Raw genomic sequence first — 20,956 nt, 5'->3', positions numbered from 1 at the left:
TGAGACGGAGTTTCACTCATGTTACCCAGGCCGGAGTGCAATGGCGCGATCTCGGCTCACCACAACCTCCGCCTCCTGGGTTCAGGCAATTCTCCTGCCTCAGCCTCCTGAGTAGCTAGGATTACAGGCACGCACCACCATGCCCAGCTAATTTTTTGTATTTTTAGTAGAGACGGGGTTTCACCATGTTGGCCAGGATGGTCTCGATCTCTTGACCTCGTGATCCACCCGCCTCGGCCTCCCAAAGTGCTGGGATTACAGGCTTGAGCCACCGCGCCCGGACACACCTTCCTTTTTCTGTCTGAAAATGTTTCTGCAGAGCGCATAGAGACATCTGCATTCCTTTTTACATGGCACTTTCTTGTACAGTTTTACTGTTATGTATCTAACCACTCCTCTTTCAATGAATATTTGGGTGATTTTCAGCTACTTGCTATAACAAATAATGCAGCCACAAATGACAAATACCTGGTGCATGTGTCATTTTGTATGCAAGCAAGTACTCTCTAGGCTGAAGGGAATGTGCATTTGCAATTTTGACAGATCATTCCAAACTGCTTTTTCACCAGCCATGTGGGAGGGCTTCTAATAACTTGTGAAATGCTCTTAGCCTCTCTGGCAATCAGAGAACAAGAACTGCATGGCACCTCTGGTGAAAGGGAGTCATATGGAGTTTGCATCACCCTAAAAAGAGTTGTTAGAGGAGCAAGCTCTGGTTTTCTCAGCCATCAAGGATGGCAAGAAGCATGAAATTCCATCAGATTTAAAAGAGGCATTTACTTGGAAAATATGTTTTTGCAGGGGTCCGGGTAGGCCATTGTTCCAAACTCTGATACCACAATCCTGTTTGCCTCAATATTGGCATTGTAAGTATCGCTTCTCAGGTATTTGCTCCTGTAATAAACTTCACCTGCAAGAAAAGAACCAGAATAATCTCAGGCTGACAACTTTACAGGGCTTTAAAATCAATGTCAGTCCTTCCAGGGGTTTTATTAAGGGAAGGAGGTGGTTACCTCACTAGGACAAGCTCCTTTAGTACACAGGGCTGATACAATTAGCATTTGAAATATAATTTTATTTTATCTATTTATTCATGATGATGATGATGATGATTATTTGAGCTTCACTCCTGTTGCCCAGACTGGAGTACAATGGTGTGATCTTGGCTCATTGCAACCTCCGCCTCCTGGGTTCAAGTGACTTTCCTGCCTCAGCCTCCCAAGCAGCTGAGATTACAGGTGCGCACCACCATGCCCAGTAAATTTTTGTATTTTTAGTAGAGACTGGGCTTCACTATGTTCATCAGGCTAGTCTCAAACTCCTGACCTCAGGCGATCCACCCACCTTGGCCTACCAAAGTGGTAAGATTACCAACATGAGCCACCGCACCCGGCCTGGAATATAATTTCAGACACACATTTACTCACTCCAGACTCAAAGATATGGCCAGGTAAGTATGTGTTATGGTTTGGATGTTTTGTTCCTTCCAAATCTTATGTTGAAACCTCTGATGTTGGAGGTGGGCCTCAGGGGAGGTGTCTGGGTCATGGGGATGGCTTAGTGTTGTTTATGTGATGAGCGAATTCTCACTCTATTAGTGCATGCAAGATCTGGTTGTTTACAAGAACTCCGCCCCTCCCTCCTCTCCCAAGTAGAATGCTCCAATTAGAAATTAGGCGGATGTGGTGGTATGCACCGATAATCCCAGCTACTCAGGAGGCTGACACAGAATTGCTTGAACCCGGGAGGTAGCAACTGCGGGTGAGCAGAGATCATGCCCTGCGCTCTGGCCTGGGTGGCACAGTAAGACTTTGTTTTTAAAAAAAAAAAAAAAAAAAGCATCAGTGGCTTTCTTTCCATGAGTCATTGCTTCACCAGACTGCCAGCTTCTCCACAGTCTTTCTTTTTTCATTTTTTGAGACAGAGTCTCACTCTGTCACCCAGGTTGTAGTGCAGTGGTGCAATTCTGGCTCATTGCAACCTCCACCTCTCAGGTTCAAGGGATTCTTGCACCTCAGTCTCCTGAGCAGCTAGGATTACAGGAATGTACCACCACGTCCGGCTAGCTTTTTTTTTTTTTTGTAATTTTAGTAGAGACAGAGTTTCATCATGTTGACCAGGCTGGTCTTGAACTCCTGACCCCAGGTGATTCACCTGCCTGGGCCTCCCAAAGTGCTGGGATTACAGGCATGGGCCACTGCACCTGGCCAAGTCAGTTTTATTCATAATCTGGAATTGGCTAGGAAAATAGAAAACCCAGGAATTACATCCAATGATATGCTTTTTGTCTGTCTGGCTCTTAGAGCTAAGCAGGCGTCTGAGGGTTCATGCCCCATTCTGCTTGGCAGGTGTCACTTTGCCAGTTTCCAGTATAGGGTGGGAAGCCCCAGAGTGCAGGGAACCTGCCTGATTTATCTTCATCTCGCATGGGGCTTGGTCCAGAGGGGTACCTGGAAAGTCTTAATGGAGCTGAGATGGTACAGCAAGGCTGTCATTTTGGCAGACAGAGGCGGTGCTTTCCCAAACTCTTCAATATTTACTACAAAGAGTGTTTGCTGGCTGGGCGGGGTGGCTCAGGCCTGCAATCCCAGCACTTTGGAAGGCCGAGGCAGGACAGATCACCTGATGTCAGGGTTCGAGACCAGCCTGACCAACATGGAGAAACCCCATCTCTATTAAAAATACAAAATTAGCTGGGCATGGTGGCATATGCCTGTAACCCCAGCCACTCAGGAGGCTGAGGCAGGGGAAGAGTCACTTGAACCTGGGAGGCAGAGGTTGTGGTGAGCTGAGATGACACCATTCCACTCCAGCCTGGACAATAAGAGTGAAACTTCGTCTCAAAGAAGAGAGTTTGCTGGCCCTGCCCCAAGTGTTTTGTACCCATCCACAGCTCAGCCCTCCCCATCACTCCTGAGGAGGATACCATGGGACTACCTTAATTTTAGAGATGAGGAACTAAGTTCCAGAGAGGCCAACTCACTTATCCAAAGCACACAGCTAAGAGTTGGTAAAGGTCAGATATAAACACAGTGCTCTCTAACTTCAGAATCCCGAGTCCTAACCACTGTGCAGTTCAGCCCCATTCCCTGTTCCCAGCAGCTCCTGTCTCCCTCTCTCTCCAGCCCAATCCTCTCAGTGCTGCCAGCTCGCCAGTGCTGGTGTGGCACAGCCTGGCTGCGTCTCTCCTCTCCTCTGGGACTGTCCATGGCACCCCATTGTCTAACAGTGGGAAGATACACCAGAAATGTTCAGTTCCATTCTACCTGGTTCAGAAGAGAACTCACAGGGAAGTTGGGGTGCCTGACTTGCAGATAACACAAAGCCAGTAACTCCTTTCTCAGGAGTGCTCAATGAAGCTTTTCTTTTTTTTTTTTTTTTTTTGAGATGGAGTCTTGCTCTGTCACCCAGGGTGGAGTGCAGTGGCACAATCTCAGCTCACTGCAGCATCTGCCTCCCAGGTTCAAGCAGTTCCATGTCTCAGCCTCCTGAGTAGGTGGGACTACAGGTATGAGCCACCATGCTTAGCTAATTTTTGTATTTTTAGTAGACATGGGATCTCGCCATGTTGGCCACGTTGGTCTCGAACACTTGACCTCAGGTGATCCACCTGCCTGGACCCTCCAAAATGCTGGGATTACAGGCGTGAGCCACTGCACTTGGCCGTTCAGTAAAGCTTTGAATCCTGAAACCTGCACAGGGCTTGAGTGCATCATAGTCCTAAAGGGCAAAGATAGCATTGGTGCTTCTCACACGCTTCCCAGGTGACCCCGAGCCCTCTGAGGTTTGACAATCCCTCCACAATGGGCCTTAGCCTGGCTGCCCAGGCCTCACCAAGACCAAGTTATTAATACTAATAACCAGAAGAACCATGGGCTAGTGAGCAGCCTTCTGTAATTTTTTTAAGGCCTCCGGGTGAGTCTAGTGTAGATACAGGTTAGGTACTTAAGAATGAATATCTAACTTAGAGAAAAGACTTTGGAGTAAGAAACAAAAAGGCAGAAAATAGCTTGTGGCCTTCAGCAGAGGCTGGTAGAAGTTAATGCTCTAAAAAAAAAAAAAAAAAAAGGGGCCAGGTGGTCTGGCTTGCGTCTGTAATCCCAGCACTTTGGGAGGCCAAGGAGGGAGGATCATGAGGTCAGGATTTCAAGACCAAGCTGATCAACATGGTGAAACCCCATCTCTACTGAAAATACAAAAATTAGCCAGGCCTGGTGGTGCACGCCTGTAATCCCAGCTACTCGGGAGACTGAGTCAGGAGAATCGCTTGAGCCTGGCAGGTGGAGGCTGCAGTGAGCCGAGATCACGCCACTGCACTCCAGCCTGGGTGACAGAGCCAGATTTCATCTCTAAAAAATTAATTAATTAAAAAATGAAAACATTTTAAAAATAACAAAAATTTGAACAACAAAAAAGCAGAGTACAGAGGAAGAAGCTGGATGAAGGGTACAAGAACACTCCTCTCTGCACAACTAAAATTACCTCACAGTACAAAGTTTTCACAAAGCAGGCATAGAGATGAGTGATTCCAAGTCCCCTCATTAATGGTATTTGTTAATTTTCTGATAAGAGGCAAAGTCATTGTCCCACCAGGATCTGAACATTAGAAAGTTTGCTTTATATATACATAATTATAAGTATGTGTGTGTGTATATATATATATATATATATATCTCTTCCCTTCTTCCCCAAAATATCAAACTTGACCTAGTTCTAGAAGATTCCAGGCAGGAGCACGTCTGTTTCCATATGTCTCTTCAGAAGGAATGTGGCTAATTGGCTCTCCCAAAAGCAGGCTGGTGGGGAATGCATGGTGGCTCCTTCTTTAATCTCAGCCTCAAAGTCCAGGGTCGATCTTGAGAAATTCCAGACACAGATTTTCCTGTGGTCACCAGGCACTCCACACTCTGAGCTGAATGTTTATAGGAAATGTGCAGCCTGTCCATAACCCAGCCTGGGTGTTTATATTTCTATTTTTTTTTTTTTGGAGATGGAGTCTCGCTCTGTCACCGAGGCTGGATTATAGTGGCGTGATCTCAGCTGACTGCAACCTCCACCTCCCAGACTCAATTCTCCTGCCTCAGCCTCCCAAGTGGCTGGGATTACAGATGCCCACCATCATACCTGGCTAATTTTTGTATTTTTAGCAGAGATGGGGTTTCATCATGTTGGCCAGGCTGGTCTCAAACTCCTGACCTCAAGTGATTCACCCTCCTTGGCCTCCCAAAGTGCTGGGATTATAGGCGTGAGCTACCATGCATGGCCGATATTTCAAGTGAACAGAATTCAACATTTCAGGCCAAACTCCTCAGCCAATGCCTTGTGAGTGGTGACTCCCAGCAAGAGTAACCAGTGAAAGAGGCTAGCTGAAGGGGGAGATCCGGGTGGCCCTAAGTGGGTCTCTGCCTCCACATAACATATAGCTGAGGACCAGTGTATATGCATGGCCTTGCTGGCCCGCAGGTGAGCCTGCCTGCCACCAGGATTTTCTTGGACAATCCAGTTTCAACAACCTTTGTTTATCAAGAGTGTGCTGTAAGTCAATGCACCAAACACTTACATCATCTCATCTCATTTAAAATTGCCCACCTCACCACTTGAGGTCAGCACTTTGAGACCATCCTGGCCAACATGGCAAAACCCCCCTCTACTAAAAATACAAAAATTAGCTGGGTGTGGTGGCAGGCATCTGTAATCCCAGCTACTCAGGATGCTGAGGCAGGAGAATTGCTTGAACCCAGGAGGCGGAGGTTGCAGTGAGCTGAGATTGCACCATTGCACTCTAGCCTGGGCGACGAAGCAAGTTGTCATCTCAAAAATCAAAAATAAAAATAAAACTGGCCACCTAGACGAGGAAGACTATGTGATTCCCAACTTCCAATCAAGGAGACTGAGGCTCAGTGAGATGAGGTAACCTACCCAAGGTCACCCAACTTGCACGAGATGAACCCTAGAGCCAAAGCCTCGATCACTGTCTACTGCATCTCAATACTCTATGCAGCTTTCCTTAAGCACCTACTAAGTGCACAGTGCTTTGCAAGCCTCAAATGTCATGCGACTCTGCAAGGAATGTGTCACGATCCTCATGTCACAGTGGAGGGGACAGATTCTTGACTCTGACCAAGGTCAAGTGCATGGTTGGTACATGATGAAGCCAGGATTCATATCCATGTGGCGACTGAACCTCCTTAGCGACAGGAATCCTGGCCATTCTGCTCATGGCTATATTTTCACTCCTGGCCCATCAGGGCACTTAATAAATACTGGTTGAAAGCATGAGCTCAGGGCCTGGTCAACCCCAAAGCTCACGCTTCTAACCGTTCCTCCATATTTCTTCCTGCTGCCCAGGAATAAATCTCCTCCTACAGAAATGTCTCAGTAAGGCTGGGCATGGTGGTTCATGCTTATAATCCAGCACTTCAGGAGGCCAAGGTGGGAGGATCACTTGAGTCCAGAAGTTCAAGACCAGCCTGGGCAATATAGCAAGATCCCATCTCTACAAAAAATAAAAAATCAGCCCGGCATGGTAGCATGCACTTGTAGTCCCAGCTACTTGGGAAACTGACGTGGGAGGATCACTTGAGGCTGCAAGATTGAGGCTACAGTCAGCCGTAATTGCACGACTGCACTTAGCCTGGTGATAGAGCAGAACCCTGTCTCACAAAGAAAGAAGAAAGAAACACCTCAGGGACACTTTGTCATGCAGTAACTGTCCCTGAAAAGATGTTTGCATTAAGGGTAGATGATTGTCTGCCTCTTAGGAACACAAACAACCTCCTGAAGACTGGAGGATGAAATAGCGGGTCTTCATGGTCTCCCTTGATTTTATTCTGTTGTATTTTGTTTTCTTCTTTAGACAAAGTCTCCCTCTGTCACTCAGGCATAATCTCAGCTCACTGCAACCCCTGCCTCCTGGGTTCAAGCGATTATCCTGCCTCAGCCTCCCAAGTACCTGGGACTACAGGTGTGTGCTACCACGCCTGGCTAGTTTTTTTTATTTTTAACTTTATTTAGTGGACAATTTCAAACCTTGGGATAGGGCCACATTAGAACACAGGAGGTAAAGAAAAGTTTTGCAAAGCCTGGAGCATTTGGACACAAATCTGTCCACTGTGTGACCTGGAGCCCGCTAAATCCATCCTGGACCTCTTTAAGAACACAGCTCATGCTTCTGTGGCATAAACCGGCTCAATGGCCAACAGCAAAGAATTTACATTCCATCTCTCCAGCCAGACACCTGAACACAGAAATCGCCTTAATTGTGGTGCCCTGCATTCAGCCATTTCACTTTCCACTCAGGGAGGCTCCTCCGCTTATTAAGTGGTCTGGCTCTCTCTTGCTTAATGAGCAATATGTACAGCTTCGTTTTTTCCAGCTCTGTACTCTTCCTTTTCTTTGACACAAACTCTCACTCTGTTTCCAGGCTGGAGTACAGTGGTACAATTTCAGCTCACTGCAACCTCCGCCTCCTGGGTTCAAGCGAGTTTCGTGCCTGAGTCTCCCTAATAGTTGGGAATACAGGCATGTGTCACTATGCCTGGCTAATTTTTGTACTTTTAGTAGAGATGGGGTTTTGCTATGTCAGCCAGGTTGGTCTTAAACTCCTGATCTCAAGTGATCTGCCTTCCTTGGCCTCCCAAAGTGCTGGAATTACAGGCAAGAGCCACCATGCCCGGCCACCAGCTCTGTCCATTTCATGTTTCATCTTTAGGTATGTCTGATTCCATTACTCTTCCACCCTGCTTTTGCCTACGTAATTGAGGATGCATATTATTTTGCAAGATGAACTCTTTGAAAAAGAACTTTGGGGCCGGGCGCGGTGGCTCAAGCCTGTAATCCCAGCACTTTGGAGGCTGAGGCGGGTGGATCACGAGGTCAAGAGATCGAGACCATCCTGGTCAACATGGTGAAACCCCGTCTCTACTAAAAATACAAAAAAATTAGCTGGGCATGGTGGCGCGTGCCTGTAATCCCAGCTACTCAGGAGGCTGAGGCAGGAGAATTGCCTGAACCCAGGAGGCGGAGGTTGCGGTGAGCCGAGATCGCGCCATCGCACTCCAGCCTGGGTAACAAGAGCGAAACTCCGTCTCAAAAAAAAAAAAAAGAAAAAGAACTTTGGCCTTCTTTTCAGGAAAGTCTGTGCTTGCGATTGGCTGAATAATGCATCCCCCATAAATATCCCCACATCCAAATCCCTAGAACCTGTTGAATATGTGACTTGACATAGCAAAATGGATTTTGTAGATGTGATTAAGGATTTTGAGATGGGAGATTTTCCAGGGATTATCTGAGTGGACTCAAAGTAATCACAAGGGTCCTTATAAGAGGGAGGCGGGATGGTCAGAGTCAGAGGAGATGATGTGAGGATGGAACGAGACAGAGATTGCAGGATGCTCTGCTGCTGCTTTAAAGACAGAGATGGATGCTGGTCGCGGTGGCTCAAGCCTGTAATCCCAATACTTTCGGAGGCTGAGACAGGCAAATCACGAGGTCAGGACATTGACACCATCCTGGCCAACATGGAGAAACCCCATCTCTACTAAAAATACAAAAAATTAGCCAGGCGTGGTGGCATGTGCCTGTAATGCCAGCTACTTGGGAGGCTGAGGCAGGGGAATCACTTGAACCTGGGAGGCAGGAGATGCTGTGAGCCAAGATCACACTCCCGCACTCCAACCTGGTGACGGAGCAAGGCTCCATCTAAAAAAAAAAAAAAGAAAAAAATACAGAGATGAAGCCACAAGCCAAAGAAAGCAGCTTGTAGAACACAGAAAAGGTAGGAACATGGACTTTTCCCCTAGAGCCTCCAGAACTGAATGTGGCTCTGTGAACACCTCGATCTTAGTTCGGTGAGACCCGATTTAGACTTCTGACCTCCAGTACCTAAAAGAATACATTTCTGCTATTTTAAGGCAGTGAGTTTGGGGTCCTTTGCTGCAGCACAGGCAACACACCCGTGGGCGCTCTCACCGTCTCTGATGGTGAAGCTGTGGAGCAGGGCAAGGCCGTCAAACCAATGGTTATATCGGGACTCCCCCACTGTGTGCATTCCAGGCCCATTGCGGAGCAGGGTTCCCTGCAGCCATGCTGGAATCTTGCCTGTTAAAAGAAAGAATGTTTAATTTCCTGTTTCCACCTGCAAACCAAAAAGCTGGAAGAAATGGTCACAGAAAGGAACTGGAGGCTTGTAGCCTCAATACCACACCTTGCATCTGTTCATTTATTCTACAATTGTTTCCAAAAAGTGTATAATATGACAGACAGTTGGCTAGCACCAAGGATACCAAGATGAAGATACTGTCTCTGACCTCAAATTGCCCACTGACCATTAAGGAGACAGATGAATAAACAGACACTCAAGATCCACTGTGGTTAAGGCAATGCTGGTTGAGGGCGTTGGCTCACACCTGTAATCCCAGCGCTTTGGGAAGCGGAGATAGGAGGATCACTCGAAGCGAGGAGATAGAGACTAGTCTGGGCAACAAAGTGAGACCCTGTCTCTACAAAAAATAGAAAACGTAGCTCCAGGCCGGGTGCAGTGGCTCTCGCCTGTAATCCCAGCACTTCGGAAGGTTAAGAGGGATGGATCAGCGAAGTCAGAAGTTCAAGACCAGCCTGGTTAACATGGTGAAACTCCATTTCTACTGAAAATACAAAAACTTAGCCAGGCGTGGTAATGCACACCTGTGACCCCAGATACTCGGGAGGCTGAGGCAGGAGAACCACTTGAACCTGGGAGATGGAGGTTGCAGTGAGCTGAGATCCCGCCATTCCACTCCAGCCTGGGCAACAAGAGTGAAACTCCATCTCAAACAAAACAAAACAAAACAACACAAAAACACAGTTCGGTGTGGTTGCATATGCCTGTAGTACCAGCTGCTTGGGAGATTGAGGTAGGAGGATCACTTGAGCCTGGGAGCTTGAGGCTGCAGTGATCACACCACTCCACTCCAGCCTGGGCAACAGAGCAAGACTTTGTCTCAAAAAATTAAAAAAAAAAAAAAAAAAAAAAAGAGGCAATGCTATAGCCATAGCAAAGGAACTGTGTGAAACAGAGCCCCACCCCAGGGTGGGCTGAGAGCAGGAGGGTGTGGATGGCTTCCTGGAGGAGGCAACCTGGCTAAGTCTTGAGGGAAAGTAGGTGTTTGCATTACAAAGGCAGAAGCAAAGAATATTCTAGAGCTGTACTGTTCAATAGGGTAGCAATTAGCACTTGAAATTGTGGCTTGTCTGAAATGACATGTGCTGTAAGAATGAAATATACAGCAGATTTCAAAGATTTAGTATGAACAAAAGTGAACCATGTCATTAGCAATTTTTAAAATACTGATTTCATGTTGAAGTGATAGTATCTTGGATTTCTCGTGTTAAGTAAAATATACCATTGGAATTAATTTCATCTGTTTCCTTTTACTTTTTTGAGTGTTTCTACTAGAAAATTTAAAAGTGCACATGTGGCATGGGTTCTCTTTCTAGGGGACAGCCCTACTCTAGAGACAGGGTGCTGTAGCAAATGCTGTTGGTGCCCCCACCCAAGCCTCCGTGGCATTTATCTCTCCCTGCAGCCTGCTTTGTGCAAATGCCTGTAACTCCCTGCCTGAGGGCTTGGTTGTGACTGCTGGGTAGCTAGCAAGCTTTGCCTACATGCAGGAAGAGCTGGAAGCACCTCTGAGAGGTAGCACCTCTGAGAGGTAACGCCTCTGGAAGCCATTCTCATCCAATGAGGGATGTGGAGCTGGGGTACAAATCCCGTCATTGCCCTGCCCTCAGTTGGGATGACGAGAGGCATGTTTTACACCACACCCAGGGGAGTCAGCTCCAATGGCCTCATCAACCAATGGCTTAACAGTGCCCTCTTTATTGGTTTCCTTCTTTTTCCCTGAGTTCCTTGTGACGTTTCTTGGGATCACGTGCCAAATAAACCACTTACCCTTGAATTCTTGCCTCTGGAGGAACCCAGACCCAGAAGATCAAGAACAGGAGGCTGGGCATGGTGAGGCATATCTGTAATCCCAGCGCTTTGGGAGGCGAGGCGGGCAGATTACTTGAGGTCAGGAGTTCTAGACCAGCCTGGCCAACATGGTGAAACCCCGCCTCTACCAAAAATGCAAAAATTAACCAGGTGTGATGACAGGTGCCTGTAATCCCAGCGCTCTGGAGGCTGAAGCAGGAGAAATGTTTGAACCTGGGAGATGGAGATTGCAGTGAGCTGAGATCATGCCACTGTACTCCAGCCTTGGCGACAGAGCAAGACTGTCTCAAAAAAATAAACAAAAAAATGACCAAGACCAGGAAATCGGCAAGCTGTTTAGTAAGACTGGACCATCATTTTCAAGCAAAAAAATTGTGAGCAACGAAGCTGCAGAAATAACAGAGGCCAGAGCATGAAGGTCAACAGGACCACACTAAGGTTCTGATCTAACCCTCAGAAGAATGGGGCGCCTTTGATGGTTATAATAGGGAAACACAGGACCAGATTTTTTCTGCAATTAAAAAAAAATTGAGATAAAACATCATTTTAAAGCGTACAATTCAGGAGTTTCTACTCTATTCACACTGTTGTGCAACCATCACCTAATTCCAGAACATTCCATCACTCCAAAAAGACAGCCCCTCATGCATTAGCCATCACTCCCACTTCTCCCCTTACCCACAGGCCGTGGCAGGCACTCATTTACTTTTCGTCCCTATGGATACACCTGTTGTGGATTCCACATAAATCAGTGGCCCCAATCTTTTGGGCACCAGGGACCAGTTTTGTGAACGATAATTTTTCCATGGACGGTGGGGCTGAGGGGTGAATTGTCATAAGGAGCAGACAACCTACATCCCTTACACGCACAGTTCACAGCAGGGTTCACGCTCACAGTAGGGTTTGCACCCCTCTGAGAGTCTAATGCCACCGATCTGAGAGGAGCATAGCTCAGGCAGTAATGCTGTGTGGCCTGGTTCCAAACAGGCCACTGACTGGTACTGGTCCATGGCCCGAGGGTTGGGGACCTCTGATATAGATGGAATAGGATCTTAGAACTTCAAAGGTTGTCTCTGTCCATGTTGTGGAGTGTGGACTGGGAAAGTCCCTGAGAGAGGCAGGAAGACCAGAGAGAGGACTCGGGGATTCCAGAGGGCTGGAGAGAAATGGATGAACAAAGATAAATGGAAGACACAGAACTGATGGGCCTCTATTTGACTAAATACAGGGGAATGTGGAGTGGAGCACTGAGAAATGAAAATGACAGCTGAGGCCAGGTGCAGTGGCTCATGCCTGTAATCCCAGCATTATGGGAGTCTGAGGAGGGTGGATCACTTGAGTCCAGGAGTTCAAGACCAGCCTGGCCAACAGGGTGAAACCCCATCTCTACTAAAAGTGCAAACATTAGCCAGGTGTGGTAGTGGGCGCCTGTAATCCCAGCTACTTGGGAAGCTGAGGCAGAAGAATTGCTTGAACCTGCGAGCTGGAGGTTGGAGTGAGCTGAGACTGCGTCATTGCACTCCAGCCTGGGCAACAGAGTGAGACTTCATCTCAAAAAAAAAAAAAAAAAAAAAAAAAAAAGAAGACAACAAGTCTCTTGCCTTGGGCACCTACATGGATCGTGGTGCCAGGCACAGGCACTCAGGGCACAGGAGAGGGAGCAGACTTGAGACAGAGCAGGGAGAGAGGCATCTGAGAATTTAATTAAAGCCCCAGACAGGACAAGAAAATTTACAAGCATCCATATACCAGACATTGCGTTCTAGGTGGATTAAATCACTTAATCGTTGCAGCAACCCTATGTGGGAGGCACCAGGCTAACTTTGTCTAACAGAAAAGAACACTGAGGCAGGAGATGCTTACATAAGTCGCCGAAGAGGTCTCAGAACACACATAGATTGGCACAGCCAGTTACAAAGCCAGAACCTTTGCATGTCCTCCCCGTGTGGACGTGCCAACCCAGGCACAGTTTTTAGCTAGCTGTCTGCCCATGGGTGTGACCAACTGATCAGGCTCAACCCAGGCCTGGATGGAGGGTCAGGAGGCTCGTTCTCTGCAGGCTGTCTGGTAGTCACTGCCCCTCTGCCTCAGTTTCCCACCTGTCAATAGGGAGGCTTGATGTAGAGGAATGGTTCTCACCCTTGGAGTCACCGAGGGCTTGTGAACACACAGCTTGCAAGCTCCACTCCCAGAGTGTCTCATCCCGTGGGTCTGGGTGGGTGTCAAGGATGTTTATATCTATGCAGTGCCCAGGTGGTGCTTATCATGCTGCAGGTCCAGGATGCCCCTTTGAGAACTGCTGCTGTACCTGATCTTTAGGGGTCATTCAGCCTCTCATGCTCTAAAATTCGTGTATTCTAACACTTTCAAGGATTCCATACAGTCATTAAACATGAGGTGTTAATGGTACAAAATGTTCATAACATTCCAGGGCACAAGAAGATAGAGGTCCCCTTTTTTTGTTTTGTTTTTGAGACAGAGTCTCAAAAGGCTGGAATGCAGTGGTGTGATCTTGGCTTACTGCAACCTCCCCCTCCTGGGTTCAAGTGATTCTCATGCCCAGTCTCCCGAGGAGCTGGGTTTACAGATGTGCACCATCACATCTGGCTAATTTTTGTATTTTCACTGAAAATAAAATTTCAAATAAAACACACTGAAAATAATGGCAAAAGCTGCAATTATTTTTGCACCCATCAAATAGTAGAAACAGGGTTTCACCATACCTTGTTGGCCAAGCTGGAGTGCCTGTTTGTGTGTGTGTGTGTTTGTTTTTCTTGAGACAGGGTCTCACTCTGTCGCCCAGGCCAGAATGCAGTGGCAAGACCTCAGCTCACTTCAACCTCTGCCTCCTGGGTTCAAGCAATTCTTCTACCTCAGCCTCCTGAGTAGCTGGGACTACAGGTGCATGCCACCAAGCCCAGCTAATTTGTGTATTTTTAGTAGAGATGGAGCTTTGCCATGCTGGCCAGGCTGGTCTCAAACTACTGGCTTCCAGTGATCCACCCGCCTTGGCCTCCCAATGTGTTGGGATTACAGTCATGAGCCACTGTGCCCGGCCCTGCGATGTCCTTGTTAAAAATAAAAAATATATGTATGAACAGCCAGATTGAGAAAAAATAAATAAATAAAAATCTAATTGTATACATTTGCTTTTTGAAAAAATATTTATAAATACAGTAAATTTATCAATTGATCTACCTATGTTTTAAAAAGTTAAAGGAAATAGACCCAAATATTAATAGTGTTTAAAAGGAAAATCGAGCTGATTTTCCTTCCATGTTCTCATTTGCACTAATTAATTTATATATAATTTAATATACGTAGAACTGCACATGTATACATAGATTGATAGCTATAGATTGTGCCTTACACCTTGTAACCAGGAAAAAGTATACATAAAAGCTATTTCTCTTCTTTCAAAAACTCCCAAGGCAATCACTCCGTTGAAAATCTTCAATCTGATGTCTTTATAAAAATCACTCGTAATTGTCCTCTCATGAAAAATTCCAGTCCATCTATCAGAAAATGAAAGTGCCGGCCGGGCGCGGTGGCTCAAGCCTGTAATCCCAGCACTTTGGGAGGCCGAGGCGGGTGGATCACGAGGTCAAGAGATCGAGACCAACCTGGTCAAAATGGTGAAACCCCGTCTCTACTAAAAATACAAAAAATTAGCTGGGCATGGTGGTGAGTGCCTGTAATCCCAGCTACTCAGGAGGCTGAGGCAGGAGAATTGCCTGAACCCAGGAGGCGGAGATTGCAATGAGCCGAGATTGCGCCATTGCACTCCAGCCTGGGTAACAAGAGTGAAACTCCGACCCAAAAAAAAAGAAAAAAAAAGAAAATGAAAGTGCCTGCGGGCCTGAGCTGACTCAGCTGTTCTTAAAACTGAGCGAGCACCACCCTGGGCACCAGAGAGTCCGGAAGCAGGAACTGCCTTTTAGAGTCCAAACAAAATGGTCCTAGGAAAGTGGCAACCCAAAAGAGGAAGGAAAAGCAAGAGATATAAACGACGAAGCAAGACACAGCCCCTCTAAAGGAAGGAAGGTCCAACTACTATAGGCGTTGCAGGTGCTCACACCTGTGAGTTCCTAAAATCACATCAGACTCTGCAATCCTGTGCAAGCCTGTGCGGTGGATGTGGATGCATGGGAGCTCATGCACACCCCTCTAGGCATTTTGAAACTAATTTAGAATGCATGCATTTGCACAAACACATGATGCATCTGAGACTGGCAGCAGTTTGCAGATGAATCCCATTGTATATGTACCCACTGGGGCATTCCAACACTTTTTTTCCTGGGAATAGTGAGACTGACTCTCCTCCCTCTGGAAACTGAGTTGTAATGTGTAAAAGCACACCTAGATTTTCACAGAAAATGTATCTGGATTATGAGTCATTCTCTCTCTCAACACTATTTTCCGATTTTCCAAAAGTAATTTACAATTAGAATTACTTATATAATCAGGAAAAAAAAGTGTCCATCTTAACATAGAGAAAAGGCTGTGTGCAGTGGCTCATCCCCGTAATCACAGCACTTTCAGAGGCCAAGGTGGCAGATCACTTGAGACTAGGAGTGCGAGATCAGCCTGGCCAACATGCTGAAACCCCGTCTCTACTAAAAATACACAGATTAGCCAGATGTGGTGGTGGGTGCCTGTAATCTCAGTTACTTGGGAGGCCGAGATAGGAGGATCGTTTGAACCTGGGAAGTGGAGGTTGCAGTGAGCCAAGATCGTGCCACTGCACACCAGCCTGGGCGACAGAGTGAGAATCCGTCTCAAAAAAATAATAAACAGAAGAAAAGCCCCGTATTTATAGAGATTGCTCACCTGTCACTTTGGCCCTCACAGGCTCCGGCTGTTCTTTCCTGTTCCTGCCATATATTATTTCCATTGCTCAGGGTGCAGAGGGAGACTGATTTTAACAACAAATAGACGCTTCTCTGTGTTGAAAGCAGCTGCTGCTCCCTCCGCCTGCGTTTCCTTCCTGTTCTCCTGCTCCTTCCCTCCCTCACATCTCTTTCTCTCCTGATGCCAATTGTGTCTGCCTTTGCTTTTTCCTTTTTGGCCAGCGATGACTTCTCCCTCTCCAAAAGCCCGGGATCTCTTTACATTCACAGGGGAAGCTGCGCTGGCATTATTTATAAGATGTTTAGTTAAAGGTTAATTCCCAAGTCATGTGTCTTAGCTAATCTTTAATCCTCTTATTGTACTCTTGGCTTTCCCTCTCCGTTTCACTTTTGGCTTAACCGAAAAAAGACTGCTTCGGGCTGGGTTCTAAATAAGCAGAGAGAATTCAGTCCCTCTTGTTATATAATTCAAGAGCTGGAGATGTTTATGATCACAACAAGACGACAGGCAGTCAGGGCCATCAGAGATGCTGGGAATAGGAGAGCCTTGAGCTGAGATCAGCAATCATGAAAATGTCTGCTGCGAAGCAGGGAACCCCTTCAGCAGAGACGGGAAAGGCTTTATGTTTTGTTTTGTTTTGAGTAAATGCTCCAATGCCCCCCTCTAATAATCATACATAAAGAGCAACTTAATTCATTATTTTCTTTGTGGAAGAAAGAGAACATAAAATGGTTCACGTACCCATTTAAAAAATAATGAACGGGAACCAAAGGCTTTTCTCAGGAATTAAATAGTAAAACAGACTGGCCAGGAGCAGAGGCTCAGGCCTGTAATCCCAGCACTTTCGGAGGCCATGGTGAGCAGATCACTTGAGGACAGGAGTTCAAGACCAGCCTGGCCAACATGGCAATACCCTGTCTCTACTAAAAATACAAAAATTAGCTGGGCATAGTGGTGGGCGCCTGTAATCCCAGCTACTCGGGATGCTGAGGCAGGAGAATCGCTTGAACCCAGGAGATAGACGTTGCAGTGAGCTGAGATGGCGTCAATGCACTCCAGCCTAGACAACAGAGCGAGACTCTCAAAAATAAATAAAAATAGTAAAAAAGAAACTTCATTTCAACTTCCTAGCCTATCAAGAAGGCAAAACAATGCCTGTATTTGATCTGAGCTTCCCTGCTATTCCTGTATCTCGGTGTGTTGCCATTGTCTGAAATTCATATTCAACTTGCTATATGCACTGATTGAAGTTAATGAACTCATCTTAACGTATTTTGCTTAAAGAAAGAACCAGTCATGTGATCTGTGGGTAGAGTAAGAAAAGGCGGCGGCATTGCCTTAATGCAACCCAGCTGAGAGTAATGATGATCCAGTCTGGGCTGAGACCACGTGCCAGGATTTTGGGGCATTCCTGACAGCTGTGTGGTCTGACTGCTTCTGGCACACATTGGAATCACCTGGTCCGAGTCCTAACCGTACCAGTTCTGGGCCTCACGCCAGAGTCACTGATTCAGAATCTCTGAAGGTGGATCTCAACCATCAATTTTTTGTTTTTGTTATTTTTTAAATGTTGTCCAGGTGTAGTGGCTCACACCTGTAATCCTAGCACTTTCGGAGGCCAAGGTGGGAGGATCACTTGAGCCCAGGAATTCAAGGCCAGCCTAAGCAACATACTGAGGCTCCATCTCTACCAAAAAAAAAAAAAAAAAAAAAAATTAGCTGGGCATAATTTTTTGAGACAGAGTCTCACTCTGCTGACCAGGCTGGAGTGCAATGGTGTTATCTCAGCTCACTGCAACTTCTGCCGCCCAGGTTCAAGTGACTTTCCTGCCTCAACCTCCCTAGTAGCTGGAATTGCAGGTGCCCGCCACCATGCCGGGCTAATTTCTGTATTTGTAGTAGAGATGGGGTTTCACCATATTGGTCAGGCTGGTCTCAAACTTGTGACCTCCAGTGCTCCTCCCATCTCGGCCTCCTAAAGAGCTGAAATGACAGGTGTGAGCCGCCACACGCAGCCAGCTCAGCGTTCTTCTGTGTACCTCGACCATGTTACCCACTTTGAGCCTCCTTTTCTTCAACTATAAAGTAAAACATAACGATATTAGCACCTCCAGGCAATTGTAGAGGGTCTCACAAAAACACCTAACCTCGGTTCCTCCCACTCTTTCAGACGGCATTTCCCTTTGACCCACCTTTCCAGTAAGACCTCCAGTAATTTGCCAGTTTATCCCACTGTCTGGTCTAAACATGTGTATCCATGTCAGAGCTCTTTATTCCTAGCTTGTGAAAGCTGCGTTCTTGTGAGGATTACATGGAAACGTCTGCCATACACTAAGGGCTCAGGGAAAAAAATGACACCACCATGGTGGAAGAAAGAGGTCAGGGTTTACAGGTCGGAAGACCTGGGTTTGGACCTCAGCTCTGAGATTCAGCAGCTCTGTGGCTGCTGTCAAGTGACCTCTCTGAACTTCATTTCACTTGACAGAAGAGGGATGGCAATATCTATGTCACAGGGCTTGTTGGAAGGCTTATAATAAAATCATACGATGAAAACATGCTGGGTGCAGTGGCTCACGCCTATAATTCCAGCACTTTGGGAGGCCAAGCAAGGCAGATCACCTGAGGTCAGGAGTTCAAGACCAGCCTGGCCAATATGGTGAAATCCCCGTCTCTATTAAAAATACAAAAATTCGCCTGGTATGATGGCGCGCACCTGTAATCCCAGCTACTCGGGAGGCTGAGGCAGGAGAATCGCTTGAACCCAGCAGGCAGAGGTTTCCATGAGTCGAGATCCCACCACTGCACTCTAACCTGGGCAACAGAGCAAGAGTCTGTCTCAAAAAACAAAACAAAACAAAACCAAAACAAAAAACTGTATGAGTCAAAGCATGACTCTGCTTTTTCTTCTCGTCAATCTTTGCATATTCAGAAAAGCGACTGAGCAGTTTACCTGCACCTGCTCGCCCTGGCCTTACACAGTCCTATGAGATGTGTGTTCCTACCACTGTTCTCGAGATCAGAGAGCACAGGGAGGGTAACTCGCTTGCCCTAGGTCTCACAGTGACAAGGGGGTCAAATTAGGAAGCATGGCCAAGCAGCCCGACTTCAACCTACTGACCCTAACAGTTCTACACAGCTCCAATGCACAATAGGTGTTTGCTGGATTTTTTACTGAACCAAGTAATGGGTGGATGGGCCCTGAGAGGACCAGTCCTGGGTCTTGGATTGTGTCATTGCATTCTTATATAACAGTAAGGGTAAGCTCTTTCATCCAGGTCCCAGATGCACCCAAAGGACAGTTAGATATTGAGGTAAAGGTTTTTTAAAATAAGAATGGAGTCCGGGCACAGAGGCTCATGCCTGTCATCTCAGCACTTTGCGAGGCTGAGGCTGGTGGATCACTTGAGGTCAGAAGTCAGACCAGTGTGAGAGCTTGCCTTAAAAAAAAAAAGAAAGAAAGAAAGAAAAATTAGTAGGTGTTGGTGGTGGCAGCACACACCTGTAGTCCCAGCTATTTGGGAGGCTCAAGTGGGAGGATCACCTGAGCCTGAGGAGTCTGAGGCTACAGTGAGCCATGATTGCGCCTCCAGCCTGGACAACAGAGACTCTATCTCAAAAACAAATAAACAAACAAAAACCTAATGGTGGTAATAAATTAAGCATAAGAACAGATATATGTATCAGTTTGCTAGGGCTGCCATAACAAATACCACAGACTACCTACAACAATAGAAATTGGTTTTTCTCACAGTTCTAAGGGCTAGAAGTCTGAGATCAAGGTATCAGGCTTTGGCTGGGCACAGTGGCTCACACCTGTAATCCCAGCACTTTGGGAGGCCTAGATGAGCAGATTGCCTGAGGTTAGGAGTTCAAGACCAGCCTGGTCAACATGATAAAACCCTGTCTTTACTAAAAATACAAAATTAGCTGGGCAAGTTGGCACATGCCAGTAATCTCAGCTACTAGGGAGGCTGAGGCAGGAGAACTGCTTGAAGCGGGGAGGCAGAGGCTGCAGTGAGCTAAGATCCCACCACTCCAGCCTAGTGTATTCGAGACTGCAGTGAGCTATGATTGCACCACTGCACGCCAGCCTGGACAACAGAGTAAGACTCCGTCTCAAAAGAACAAAAACAGGCCGGGCGCGATGGCTCACGCCTGTAATCCCAGCACTTTGGGAGGCTGAGGCGGGTGGATCACGAGGTCAAGAGATCGAGACCATCCTGGTCAACATGGTGAAACCCCGTCTCTACTAAAACTACAAAAAATTAGCTGGGCATGGTGGTGCGTGCCTGTAATCCCAGCTACTCAGGAGGCTGAGGCAGGAGAATTGCCTGAACCCAGGAGGCGGAGGTTGCGGTGAGCCGAGATCGCGCCATTGCACTCCAGCCTGGGTAACAAGAGCGAAACTCCGTCTCAAAAAAAAAAAAAAAACAAAAAACAAAAAAGCAAAAAACAAGGTATCAGGTTGTTTTTTGAACAAGGCTGTGTTTTTTGATCAGGTTGTGTTTTGAAGATCAAGGTAGCAGGTTTGATTTCTTTTTATTTTTTTCTTTTGAGACGGATTTTCGCTCTTGTTGCCCAGTCTGGAGTGCAATGGTGTGATCTGGGATCACTACAACCTTCACCTCCGGGGTTCAAGTGATTGTTCTGCCTCAGCCTCCTGAGTAGCTGGGATTACAGGCATGTGCCACCTCGCCTGGCTAATTTCGTATTTTTAGTAGAGATGGGGTTTCTCCATGTTGGTCAGGGTGGTCTCGAACTCCCGGCCTCAGGTAATCCACCCACCTGGGCTTCCCAAAGTGTTGGGATTACAGGCATGAGCCACTGTGCCCGACCCTGATTTCTTCTTACTGTGTCTTCACACAATCTTTCTCTGTGTGCACACATCCTTGGTGTCTCTTGGTGTGTCTACATTTCCTTTTTTATTTTTAAATTTTATTTATTTATTTAAGAGGCAGGGTCTCACTCTGTTGCCCAGGCTGGAGTGCAGTGGTGCAATCATAACTCACTGCTGTCTCAAATGCCTGGCTCAAGCGATCTCCCTGCCTCAGCCTCCTGAGTAGCTAGGACTACAGGCAAAAGCCGCTGTGCTGGGTCAAATTTCCTCTTCTTTTTTTTTTTTTTTTTTTTTTT

General features: G+C 46.8%; 1 protein-coding gene across 1 annotated transcript in view; it reads right to left on the bottom strand.

Moving 5' to 3' along the window:
* Positions 1-16,386, bottom strand: part of BCO1 (beta-carotene oxygenase 1) — a 49,219-nt gene extending 32,833 nt beyond the window's left edge. Inside the window, exons 1-3 of the mRNA XM_032284535.1 lie at positions 15,803-16,386; positions 8,971-9,099; positions 781-910 (exon numbers count right to left, since the gene is read on the bottom strand). Of these exons, the coding sequence (XP_032140426.1) occupies positions 781-910; positions 8,971-9,099; positions 15,803-15,866 (323 nt within the window). The 5' untranslated portion in view covers positions 15,867-16,386. The remainder of the gene's footprint in view (positions 1-780; positions 911-8,970; positions 9,100-15,802) is intronic.
* Between the last annotated feature and the right edge of the window lie 4,570 nt (positions 16,387-20,956).

This window comes from Sapajus apella, unplaced genomic scaffold, assembly GCF_009761245.1.
Source record: "Sapajus apella isolate SASKATOON/1434 unplaced genomic scaffold, GSC_monkey_1.0 scaffold15, whole genome shotgun sequence".
Taxonomy (NCBI): domain Eukaryota; kingdom Metazoa; phylum Chordata; class Mammalia; order Primates; family Cebidae; genus Sapajus; species Sapajus apella.
This window is presented reverse-complemented; position numbering and strand designations above follow the sequence as displayed.